The sequence below is a fragment of the Neolamprologus brichardi genome, chromosome 20, assembly GCF_056152115.1.
Source record: "Neolamprologus brichardi isolate AB-2024 chromosome 20, ASM5615211v1, whole genome shotgun sequence".
Lineage (NCBI taxonomy): Eukaryota > Metazoa > Chordata > Actinopteri > Cichliformes > Cichlidae > Neolamprologus > Neolamprologus brichardi.
In genome coordinates this window covers 22,280,495-22,294,250 of record NC_142123.1, presented here as the reverse complement: position 1 = coordinate 22,294,250, position 13,756 = coordinate 22,280,495, and the positions used below count along the sequence as shown (strand labels likewise).

The following is a 13,756-nucleotide window of genomic DNA, read 5'->3' as shown; positions in this document are numbered from 1 at the left end:
TCATTTTTAAAACAGTTATCTGAGGATATTTTGGTCAGACTGTGGCATTTGCAGTGATGTTCAACTGATTAAACGGACTAAGATACCATATATAACCTCACACAGAAGCTCTATATTGAGAACAGAAGTAAACATAAAAGAGTACAACATTATTTTTCTTCTGCAAACTTAATAAGATTCGAGCCAGCTTCAGGTCAGGTTTATAAAGGCAGTGTAAGAAAAGAAGAGACACAGAGTGAGTTACACAAGCTGATGTTCAAAGTAAGTTTAGCTGACAATGACAGCTCGGTAAAAGTGCTTCCATCAATTAACTCACTTTGACAAGGAGTCTAAATTTACAATACAGTGCTTCAGAACAGCTGTAAGAAAAACAGCACGTGGTCTGATATCTGGACGCATGCGTCAGAGTGTAGTAAATTTGTACAATATTCTCCCTCAGTCCTCTCAGGCCAGAGGACTGAGGGAGAATATTGTAGTGATCATGACCCAAAACATGGACCAATGAAACACTGTGCAAACAGAAACAAATAAAGATAGATAAGAAGCAGGCTGACTTTGACCACGATGATTGCACATAAAACGTGTCACAAAGCAGAATGTCTGGTTAATATTTTGTTAAAATGAAACCAAACAGTAATACCTGGAATTGACTGACCATTAGCAACTCTGAAGCATGTCTATGTCAAGAAAACACCAAGCAAGCACTTGCCTAACTAATGCAGTCAGCCATATTTTTTTCTTTCATTATTTCTCTGTCACTCTTTTGTGAAGCTACCAAAGATGTGTCCCTGCAGCACAAATCAGATTTATTGTTGTGGCCTTCCTTTCCTTCCTACTGTGACTAACTCAGACCACCACAGACGGAACTGTCTTCAAGCATCACAACAGTAATGAGAATATCAGATGGAGGAAGCCAGTTCCTGCAAAGCTTTGATGTAGATAAGGTGTCCTCCCACCCGTTACAAGTCACAAATATATGACTGGGAATAGAGGGGAAAATGTGAACACTGGGACCCACACACAGATGCAGAGTTCATAAAGGTGTTTGAACCTTCTCTCCACCTGTTCAAAGCTGTCAGGGCAATGGTCTGACAGGGCAAAAAGTCAGGGAACAAGATCATGAGAAAAGCTGGCTGGGTCCTCTGCACTTCCAAGATCAAAGTCAGCTCTGCTCACTGACTCCAGTCATTGTGTATTAGGTTGGGTTTAGGTGTAACATCGAGAAGAGAAACCTTTCCTTTGAGTTTACATCCCTGTAAGCCATAACACCCGCGTGACTAAAAACAATGATTACGTTTCTGTCTTGTGCTCCAGTGTGCGCTGTAAGCTTCAAATAATGATTAAAACTCAACTGTGTAGGACAAAGCAGTATTACAGAGAAAATATTTTTTTTAATTGAGTTTTGCAGCTGACATCTTATTTGAATTAGCAGCCCTAGGAATGTAAAAATAAGCACTACTATGTCCCTACTATGCCAATATGTTTTATTCAAATATTTCTAAAACTGTATATTATACATGAATTTAGCACTAAGGTGCCCTACTTGTGTCAATGTGTCAATTTTATTTCTATATCACATTTAAACGCAACAAATTTGAGAGAAAACCATAGAAACCAGTTGTTTTGTTTATATAAATATGTGTTATTTGAAATGATGCTGTTCAGAAATTATGCAAAAACAACAGCAAATAAGAAAATTCTCCAGAATAAATCCACATGGTGCCAGCGTGCTCACAAAGTCTTTATTTATGATACAAATAAGGTAATGTCATTTAAAAAAAAAAAGATAATGCAATTTTGATTGTCACTTTAAGAGACTGAGGTTAGCACAAATGTTTGCTAAGCCAAACAAAAGCTTGGACTCTGTGTACCAAAGCAGAATTAACAAGCTCAGCTTGCTGATGATGTTCCAGGAAAAGTATTTCATGTCAAAATTACTTACATGTTACCCAGAAATTATATATCATTGTAATAAAAGTTTGTGCACTGGTGTCAATTAACACAAACTTTCTGTTTTCATTTTTGCCTCTCTGTTTCGATAAAACAGGTGTTGATTCTGTGATAGAGAAACAGACATTAGAGGGAATTTCCAAATCTGTTTCCAAGGCAAGTTAACCTCTTACAGCATGAACTCACCAACCCTGTAAATCATTACATTTCAACAAGCAGGGCGGCCAGAGGATGAGTTGTAGAACAACAGCTTAATGTGTGTTACATACAGGAACATGTGCCCTTTCAGATTAAATGTTCAAATTAAAGCCAGGATATGAGATGATGGTATAACTTGTTTTATATGCTGCAAAAACCTTAAAAGGTTGGGTTAGCCTCTCAAGCACTCACAAGCAATCCGAGTCCCTGGTGACTGACACACTAGAAGTACTGAAAGGATAAGGAGCAGAACAAAAAGCTTCTCCCTCAGTTCACATAATAAAAATAATGGTACATTTGTAGCAGCATCTTATTTTACAAACAATCAAATGAGCGCTTTACTGAAATATTTTCATCTCAGCATGATGTTCTGCCCCAGCTGATATAGAAACCTAGCTGATGACAGAGGAGCTTGAAGAAAATTAGAATGCTTCACACAGTATATGCAATTTGTTTCTTATAGAAGGTGTAATTACTGTGCCTGAAAAACCACAACAAAACAAAGAAACATGCTAAAAGTAGAACTGTGATTCACGTGTATAAAAAAAAGAGCTCTAATCGTACTTAATTCACTCCAGATGTATGATTGAGGAGCAAAGCTTAAATGTCAATTAATATTATATCTTGAGGTGAACATGCAGATGTGTGCTTGATTGACTGTAGAGGATTGTGTATGAGCGCCACTGCATGTGCAGAGACTGCCTGAAAGGGAAAATCTAGAGGAAAAACTTCATCAGTGTGTTTTTTTCACTGGATCACCTGCTTTCAAGCAGCCATTCAGAGCAAAGATAGACTAAGTCAGTAGCATTGAGAGGAAAAACCTTTCAGCAGTAATGTACAATAGTTTGTTCTGACTGGCTACTGCACCAGTTTATTAAAACACACAGTACATAAATCTAAGCACCTCCACTGAAACTGAATCCATCCTGCTCACAGCTTCAGAGCCGTTTGCTGAGTTTGCTAAGTCATAGTCACGTTCTTAACTCAATGAAGTGATGCCTAACAAGGGACTATTTCATACACATGTGCAGTAGAGGTGGGAATCACCATGCATCCCACGATACGATATTATCACAATACTTAACAAACGATACAATATTATTGCGATTTTTTTTTTAAATATTTTGCGATATTCAGATTCTGTACATAAAGATAAACTTTATCAATATTCATTTTATCTAATATCAAAGTCTCACACTCAGTCTTTCTCTCATTTCAGTTTTATTGTTGACAAACTGAACGGTTTGTATTACAGTCTAGTCCAACTTAACTGAATGCAACCATCTGGTACAATTATAGCTATTCTGAACTATGCAATTTATGAAAACTATGCAGCCCCTTCAGCAACTGAAGAATTTGAAAGTAAATTAAAACAAAATATAATTTTACATTAAATAAAAAAGATTTAAACTTAATTAAAATAAAACATGTCTTAAATTAAAATAAGTAAACTGTCATGTTTATTGCTGCCAAAAAAAAGTTAAACACATTTGGACAGTGAAGGAATGTCAGGATTCTTGCTCAGAAAAAGGATCAACATGCTCTGAAGTCAGAGCACAAAAACCTTTTTTGTAACAAAATATCGATTTCTGCTGTCCCTGTATCGATACATTATTAGCAAACAAAATATCACGATACTACACAGTATCGATTTTTTCCCCCACCCCTAATGTGCAGCACATGGTTGTGCTCAGCGCTATGCTCAGTTGATCAGCGCTGTTCGCCCTAAATGAGTATTTTCTTGTGATACTATTCAAAGTCTAAAACCCTCTTATTTTGCTACTTGTGTCACCAGGCTGAAAAAGTGAATATTTGTGTGCACTATAATGTTTGCAGGGTATGGCAGGACAAATCAAAGACATTTGTGTGCTGAGTTTATTCTTTGGACAGCTCTTCTTCACGAAATTCCCAGAAGACGCACAGCCCTACAGGCAAACGTCAAGGAACAAAAGTTTCTGTAGAAACCAAAAACAATAGATTACTTAAAAGAGCGTATCCATATTACCAAATACATGCACCACTTCCCTGTTTCAACCCAACTGTACTCAGGAAGAAAAAACAATATAAATCCAAACTATCTAAACAGGTCTTATAACACCCACTCTATTTATCAGTGATGATTCAAATTGCAAAATGTCCAGTGCAAACAAGGTTTATTTGGCTTTTTTTAATTTTTTTTTTACACATTTAGTGCATCTGGTATCATGTTTAGTGTATATAATACATTGCTTACACCTGAAGGCCTTTCAACCTTAGACCGAATCATACTCTGGTTCCATGGAGCTCAAAAAAATGACTAAGCACTCCAAGATGTTTATGTGTATCATAAAGAATTACTGACACTGAAAACACTATTTAAATATTGTAGCTGAACACTACATGTTGATGTCTGCAGGTGCTTATTTAGCCACATGACCAAAAAGGGCCCGTATTTGCCATTTATCTCTGTTTTTTGATGGTTTCACATACTAGTTATTGTGAAATAAGATTTTATATATATTCAGATAGATAATAGCATATGAGAGGCTCTCCAAAAAACAGCACAGTAACAAAGGATAAAAAAAGACAGCAACACAGAGAAAAATAAATAACCTCAGCTGGGTTCAAACTCCTATACTGATCAAGTATTACTGGTAATGTGCATGTCTGTATGCAGATGAAAGTGAAATAATGATCTCAAAAAAGATAAAGTCAGTTTTAGATTAAGTAAAACTATAAGAAGCACAGGCGTGGCCTTTAAATGGGGATAAACCACAAACATAGAGTCTGCAGTTGGTCCTGAAATATAAATCATTTGAAATTAGATGGAGCAAAACTTTCACATTCGGGCTCAGAAATATGTCATTTCTAAGTAACAATAATAGATAAACCAATTTAAAAATAGATATTCAAAATTAGATTTTTTTTTCTGATTCCAAATTTACTTGCACATTTGCATGTGTTCACACTGGTGTTTATCATTCGTGTCCTTTATTTTACGACTGGGTTTCATTTTTTCTTGTCTCGAAACTACTAAGACATTATATGTAAACATTTATGCAACAAAAACATTTTTCATTTTAGTTTGGGCTGAAATTTGTCTTCTTTTTTTGCATAATTGTGACTAAAAAGTCTATAAAAGATTTGCTTAGAGATCGTGGAGTAACCAACTGGTGCAGAGAATTTCCATGTTGAAGATTCAAGTTCACCATCTTGTTTTCTGAGGTCTGAAAAGACCACATTTTTGAGAAAATGAATTGTTAAGCTATCAGCCAGTGTGCTTGGTTCATGATCTATGGCTGTATTGTCTGCTAATCAGTCCTAAACAGCAAATAAAATAAAATGACCAACACTGGAGACGTTTGCTCTTTGTGCATTTGTCCACACTTCAAACCATTTTTCTTTAAACTTTTTTTGATCAAATTAAATTAAAAATCCTCCAAAAGTTGCAGATTTTTTCTTTGGAGTTAATCAACCTAACCTGTGGTACTACGTCTGACTCCCTTTTTATAGCCAACTTTAATTGGCCATTTAATTTATTTATTTTATTGGCTTCATTTCTCAGTCTTTGAAGTTGCTGTTTGAAGAAACAGAAAAGTGATGAGTATTTTTTTGTTAGACATTTAGCTGAATGCATTTTGCAAATCTACATACAGTAACACACTGCCTGCAATGCTTTTTCTGTGTGCAATGATAAGCAAGAGTAAATCAGTGAGCACTTTATACATCCAGAAGGCTCTTCATGCTTGTTACAGCTTTGCTGTGGAGGAGTATCTCTTCATGAACCTAATGACATGAATTTACCCTTCTTTATCACCACGGCATTCCTTTCAAGCTGAGGTCATTGGAAACAAATTAAGCACATTTTTTTATGATGAGAACTGCACAGTCTGAAAAGCTGTCACTTTATCAACCATACACTTGGATGATATGTTTTTTTCTACACAGCATTTTCTTATGAAAGCTGGTTGTAGATGTCAAAAAGCTCCTGTTATTCCAAGCACTGAAAATAAATTGATCACAGAAATCACCTAATGGATCTTCACTCAAATTACACTCAAGGTCATATTTGTCATTTTACAAGCACTTTTCAATTTTCAAAGCACAACCTTCATGCACACTACATAATTGGTGCTAATGATTAGCTGAATAGTGTTCCCCTCAAACTTGGAAAGTCATTAACATATAATTCTTGCTGCTGATAAATCTTGCATGCTCAAAATGATCCACGAGAAGAACTTCATAAAATATCAAGTGATATGATAACTTCAAATCTCACTTTGCCAAAGACTTTGCATATCACTTGCATCTCGCTAGACAGGGATGATGAGAATCTTATTGGTAATGACCATGGAGTGTGAGCCTGTTGGTTGACCCCCCTGTTGTAGTACTGTAGGTACCATGCGAGCATACTAAGCAGGACTGTCAAAATAACTGATACTCAGACACTAGTTTACATTTTACCACTGAGAAGGTTCACCTTCAAACACAAAAAATTTACTGATATGGCCTTGAGACTTATGAAGTGAAACAACATGACCATACTTTAATATACTGACAGCAGTTCAGCTTAAAATATATTAAATGATTTTTTAAGAAAATATCTGGTTGATTCATTGATAGTGCGATAAGTATTAGTCCTCATGCCAAAATATAACACTAACGTCAGTAAATTGCCTTCTGTAAAGTTAAATATCAAAACACAAGCAAAGAATAAGCAAAGCACGAATTATACATCTGACACTGTATGTCAGGTTTTGTAAGGTTTGATATATGCAAAAATAATGTACACCCGACAAGCCACTTTTGCAAGGCTACAGAGTACAAACAATGAATGTCTTTGCCTGAGAGAGCATCACATGCACAGCACTGGTTTTTTCTTGTAACCCTTCTGGCCTGCACTCCATCCTAACCTCATTGTTACAACACCTGAGGCAAAGTCTGTGAATTGCACAGCCATTTGTTCAAGCTTAAATGACACAAGCTGCTTATGTGCTCCTTGTATAGTTCCTTCACTGGTGCGCTGCCTTTATTAACATTCATCAAGTAAAACTGCAGCATATAAACCCTAAAAAAGCATGCGCTCATACAGTATGAGTCACAAGAAAGTACAGCTATATTTACACTTATTTTGAAGACATCCACAGTAACATTTCTTATAATGTCAAAATCTTATTCTGTGCACACAAAAAAAGCATAAGTGTGAAAAGACAGGAACACACAAAACATCTTAGAGGCCTCACTGCTGTCTAAAACAGAGCTCTTAAAGAGAAGGCGATTAAGGAAAGGAAAGGAAAAAGCAGAAGGAACAGAGCCCCTGACAAGCCTTTCAAGGATATACTTACATGCAGTCGGTTGCTTTTAATCAAGACTGACAAAGTCTTCGTCCTTAAAAAATGCAAGGAACTTGCATTCTGGAATAAGCCTGTAAGGGAACAGCTCTGCGTCTGCAAACACTGTCATGATGCCTGTAAGCCTTTTTAACTACACATAAAAGATAGTGTAACCTTTAAATCCCAGTCAGTTTTAAACACAGAATTTAACTGCAAGCTACAATTAAATCCAGTTTTGCTAAGTATACTTTCTATTTGTTTTCCCATATAAACTATTTATAACAGATGGATGCAGCCATATCACACATTTGTTTGTGAATACAGTTTTGAAGCCAGTCTTCATTTTTAGAGCTAGAAGTAATTATTTGGATAAGAGGGCGGGTTGTTCCATCATAAGCTAATACTAGTAAGGTAAGTTGAATCCATAAACTGTATGGACTGCACAGACACATACATTTGCTTATTAATTAATTATAAATAAAATATTACACTTATTGTACCAGGTAAACGTAGAAATATTGGTCTGTCTATGTGAGGACCATCAACAACACATCAAATGGCACCAACCGCTCTGAAATCATGACATACAAAAGGCAGGACCCATAGGCTTCACACTGTACTACTTTACTGACATTTATCAGCATGTGCCTCAGTATGAGGTCCAGTAAAGGTCAATGGTTGTCCCTCAACATCTGAAATAGAAATGGCAAAAACAGCAAAAATGCTTTTTTTGGGACCGTCATAATCGGTCAATGTCAGAAAAGCTTGTTGCAAATGGGAGTTTTAATGCAGTGTTTGTTTAACATAGTGAAGACTAAATCTGACCAGGTAGGTTAGGTTTAGATCAGCAAAGGTATAGTCAAAAATGCAAGTAAGTGACTAAAGAAAAGGAGTCAAATTCTTGTCTTCTGTTTGAAGGTCATATGATCGCCTCTCGATGTTGACTTGTAGGTTATTCTTCTTCCCCGTGTTGAAAGGAGGTAACTTAACCGTGGTGAGAAAGGGTTCCTGACTATGCATCAGTATATAACTCGTCTGGAGAGAGAATGCGTTGTAACAACACAGTCAAGAGGTCGAGTTCAGTGACTCAACATAGCTGACGTGACATCCAGCAGAACCACGAATCATCCAAAGTGGTCACGCCCATCATCAGGCTACTTTTAACCCTTAGTACAAAAAGCTGTGAATTTTATAGAAACTCACAAACTTATGCACTTGAACAGGGAAATAAGGTGCTGAGGCCAATACTATTTTTATATAAGACAGTAAACAGGTCTATTTCTGTACTATTGTGTGGACCCAAACTAAAGTTTGCATTTGAATAACCGCAATTTTCTTTTGAGCATCAAAAATCCGAGTGGAAGTAACAAAAAAAAAAGAAGAAAACAACAAAAAAAGAATGAACTATATTAAATAAGTTTTCATCACTGTCTGAGTATATAATGTTATGAATAAATAAAGTGAATGTCCTCAACCATGTGATGTTTGACTGGCTTTTAGCATTTGGTTGTGCCCACTTCTGCTGCAATGGTTTGAAAGGCACCCAGCTAGAAAAATTGTGCCTGAAGCTATTTATCTAGATGTGCACAACTTCTAAAATTTGCATAACGCAACACTGGATTGGCTCATATTTCATTACAAAAACATTTAAATAAAGAACTGAACAACATATATCTTTAATAGTGTTTTATTGCCACTGAAGAAAATATGAAAATGGAAACAATATGTGTTTAGCATATAGAAATGAGTAAACTCAATCAAAGCAGCCAGGTGTGCTCCCAAATGGGATACTAAATGTACACACAGGTAGCTGTTAGTGACTCTAAAGCAGAGTGTTCCATTAAGAGCTCATCTCCACCTCCCAGGAATGCCTGGCATCTAGCAGACTGGCCTGATTCCCCTCTGTCTGGCTAAGGTTCAACACAAGATCTAAGAGGAGTAAGGGCTACTTGAGATCAGACAGCCTGACACCTGGCCCAGACCCTCTCATGATCATAAACCCCCAGACTCTTGGCTGCTGGAGGACATCGTGGTTCTCTTAAGAGATAAATAATTCAACTGTTGAGAAGACTGTTCACACCCAAACAGTTTCATTCACTAGCACTCTTGTTAGTCTAGTATTACTAAATGACCTGATATAGAACTGTTGCGCTTTTACAGACACTAAAAGATGTCAGGCTATTATAATAATTGCCTCTATTTAACCAGGAAGTTCCATTGAGAGCAAATCTCCTTTACAAGGGAGACCTGGCCAAGGTAGCAGCCATTCAAGCTCAAAACACAGTGACAACAAAACCTTTCATCACTGAGCTGGATTCAACCAATGATAACAGAGAAGAGCTGCGTAAGTAGGTCACAGTCATAAGATGTCTCAAAGAACTCCTTCTTTGGACTTTAACCTGAAAGTTATGCCACATCAGAAAATTATTTTATTCGCCTGACCTTTGTAAGAATCACTGTTGTTAAAACATCTGAAGTAACCACAGCCCTCTGGAAGGGCTAAAAAGGAAAGTATGGGCCAATTGCCTCGGAGTGTTTTCCTTTATGGTTTACTTTGTTTTTATTTCGGGTTGAATGAGCTGGAGGTTTTCAGAGGGGAGAGGTGCGGAGCAAACATTCAACATGAGGTGAAAGAGGCAGATGGATACAGTTGTTGTAAATACAAAAGGAGTTAAGTTATTGTGATCTGGCAGAGTTAGCAGCTGTAGCTGTGATACTAGACGCTTTGCAGTTTGGTTACTTTGAAGCCTGTTGTACTTATAAGCCACAATTTACATTTACTGGGCACACCCTCTCTGACTTATAACCATAAAAAGAATTATCAATCCAAAGATAAAGTTTACAGTTATTTACTGTGTGTGCGTGTACTGTCAGTAGTCATTAGACACATATGATAACTACCTTCTTTTCCTTTTTAAAAATCTTTGTTTTACCACTTTGTTCTGGGTAAATAAAGTAATCGTCTTCGTAAAAAACAAACTAACTAAAGAAGACCAAGAAAAATCACCCTTTTTAAAAATCTTTCTGACCTCTATTGAACAGGGTTTTTTTTTACATTTACATCAGTAAATGTCAAAATGTTATTTGCTGAGTATTCTACAGCTTTTTTAAAAAGCGTCAGGCATCGAGATCTCACAAATTTAATATTCCACACTCTCTGCAGGAATGCTCAGGTTTATTTCAGGTGGGTTTTTTGTGCATTCCTCTAAGGGAGCGACACACCTGTGGGCGCCGTCTACTTGCACATGCTGATTGTGTTTCCACCTACAGTACCGAGGTGATGTGGTCTCGTGTAATACGACCCACAGCTTTCTGGAATGAAAAGCAGAGAGATCTGATCTGTCTCAACGGCCTGTCATCTGGTCTGGGACAACTTGGATCGCTATCCCTTACCAGTTCTGCATGGGAGCCCAGTGGACTGCCAGGCACAATGAAAGCCTTGTGAGCTACTCAGATAATCAAAGAATATCCCCCTCCTTTAATTAAGAGACAAGGAAAATCTGCTGACTAATGCAAGAAACTAATGACAGATGGGCCAAGATATCCTTTATGTCTATGCGTTGAGTGTTTCCATAGGAGTTAAGAATAATTAGAAAACTATTGGATCACTGTGGATATTAAAAATGCCCCATGATGCAAACATGCTCTGATTATGTGTCAAACAAATGCCAGTTCTGCAAACACAGAGCGGCATTAGTGCTGAGCTCTTGTCCCTGAGGTCGAGACTTCAGTTTCAGAGGTGAAACATTCACTGTGGAGCCACTAATGGACATACAGTACAAAGATGCTACACTGACACTACCCACAGTTATATAACACAGTTAATGATTTCCCCAGAGAGGAGGCACTGCAAGCTTTGTTAAACAGTTAATTTGAATGTTTGGAAAGAGACACTGGGAATAAAAATATCACATTAAAATCTGATTTTTAAATAGTTTGGGGTTTTTTTCTCGAATATTGCAGCTTCCAAAATAACCTTATCCAATAAGAAACAAAGAAACAAGTTCAAGTTTAACTTTGAGGCCTCAGGACTGTCTCACATGTTCTATTCCTTAGAAAATCTAAAATAAATAAACAAATAAAAAGACAAGATTTAGAATTAGTGGCAGCCCTAGAAACAGGAACATTTTAAAGTGTTGGAGTATTATAGGTGGTCTAATCTGTGACGATCCAAGTCTGACCCAGAGTGGCTTTAGCAATATTAGACAAATGGGGGCAGGATGACTGTCAGGGCAGCTTCATGTCAAATCCAGTGAAGACTCCAGGCTGCTGAGGAGGGATGAGCAGCAGCAGCAGCAGCAGCAGCAGCTCTCCTCTGCCCTAATTCACTCACATCCCCATTTTGTTACTGTATATGAGCTTTTTGCACCACAGCTGTACAACAGCCACCACTGGCTTTCATCAGCTGCTTTGTATGTGCACTCTCCTACGCACCTGTCATACGCACGCGCGTGCATGCATGTATGCAAACATGCATCACTTTTTTTTTAAATGGCTGACTTACCTTGGCGCACAGTTTTCAATCTTACGGGACCTTTGCAGCAACTGATCACAGTAAAAATGTCATACAGAGGTAATCCAGACACAGACAGCCCCTCGACTTCCAAGAGCAGTTCTCCTTCGCTAAGTTTGCCGTCCTGATAAAGCACAGCATCCTCTTTAACTTGCCCGATGTATGGAAACTCTCCATTCTCAGCTCCGCCGCGCAGCTCTACATTCAGCTCCCCGTACGCGTCCCGGATGACCGCGCACTCGTTTACTTTGGTGATCCAGTGGTTCTTCCTCTGAATGACTTTTGACATGGTGATTCAGGTCCAAACCAAACCCGTTAGATCCGAGGAACGGTGCAAAAATCATCCGATTCACAGCCCTGAAACTGTCCCAGAAAGAAAACTTTAGTGTGTTTGCGTCCAATCTGGAGAATTTTCACTCTTCTCCTGAGCCAAGACATCCTCCGGCCAGTGCATGTAAATATCACAGTGTATCAAAATCCAGATTGTTGTTGCTTCTGATGTTGTTTCCGCATCTTTCACAACAGCACACGCTCTGATTCCTCGCAGTGGGATCTAATCCGCTCTCAGATTGTCAGCTTTAAATTCAAAGACTCTTCTCCTCATTCATCGTTTAATTCTGCCCCCTTCCTTTAACTATTTGGCACTTTTTAAACTTTCTACTAATAATAAAAATGTTTATGTTCACCTATCCCGTGAGCAGGTTGAGCTTTTCACACAAACCAGCGGCGCCTTTAAGCAGGTATAACACGACAATTCATCTCATTTGCTCCTGGGGCTGGGGATCGACAACTAGTAGAAGGGGGGGGCGCATGCGTCCAGCTGCTACTCCACGAGGAAAAATCCTACCCGGCCCACACCTACCGGGTCCTAAAGCTCCTCCCCGCCTGCCGGCCCGCAAACGGATTACAACGATCTCTGCGTCTAATCCCCCGCGAGATCCAGCCTGTTGTCTTTATTCACAAATAAAGGAAACACACAGCGGGGGCCGATTCTCTCTGAACACGAAAGCGCTTGGTTCAAAGTCCAAAACCGGAAGTTATGTAACACATCATGAACCATAAACGGGTAAATTCAGTCACACCTTAGCTGTTAACTGGTGTTTCAGTGCAGTACAAACTCAAGTAGAAACTGTACTTTACATTCAGTGGTGTCGCCTTAAGTTGTTAAAGAGTTCTGAAACACGAAAGATCCGCGTATAGTTAAATAAAATCGCAGCAGGAAACCACAAACAAACAACAAAAAGATTAATAAACGGTAAGTAAATGCCTTGACTTAAAAAAAAACTTGGGTATAATATTATAGAACAATTATAGTTGGCATAGACTGACATCAACTAGTCACAGAAAAGAAAACGGGAAAAATGTATGATCAGCACAATTCAGTAAAACTTTATACATAGTAAAGAATTTAATGTGTTTTAGCATGTAATATTTAATGTGGTAACCAAACATACAAATCAATCTGTAAAGTTAAACTAGATTATTAGTGGAGAAAACCAAATCCAGTGTTATCTATTCTACATTTATTACTCTACTAAAAAATACATACAAAATATATAATTTTCAGCACTTATGATCTCAGAGGTACATAAATGTATTACTTTATGTCCCAGACAGCAAGCAGTTGCTGCTTATTAAGAATGTTACCCTTTTGTTGAGTTGGTGGTATAAGCACTGTGGCTTGCAGGAATGTGCGAACCTGTGGGGGATGCTGCTTGGTCACCATTTCCAAGAACAATTCAAAACATGCATTTTGGACGTAAAAACCTAAAGTAGCAGTTTC

The 13,756-nt window shown here is 37.8% G+C and overlaps 1 protein-coding gene across 8 annotated transcripts in view; it reads right to left on the bottom strand.

Moving 5' to 3' along the window:
* LOC102787374 (membrane-associated guanylate kinase, WW and PDZ domain-containing protein 1-like) overlaps window positions 1-12,880 on the bottom strand; it is an 89,090-nt gene extending 76,210 nt beyond the window's left edge. For 4 of the 8 annotated variants that reach the window (XM_087833730.1, XM_087833732.1, XM_087833731.1 and 1 more), the window contains exon 1: window positions 11,965-12,877. In XM_087833730.1, the coding sequence (XP_087689856.1) occupies window positions 11,965-12,262 (298 nt within the window). In that variant the 5' untranslated portion in view covers window positions 12,263-12,877. Of the gene's footprint in view, window positions 1-11,964 lie in introns of all 8 variants that reach the window. The other 4 variants (XM_087833733.1, XM_006796402.3, XM_087833738.1 and 1 more) reach the window with 3 other exon arrangements.
* Between the last annotated feature and the right edge of the window lie 876 nt (window positions 12,881-13,756).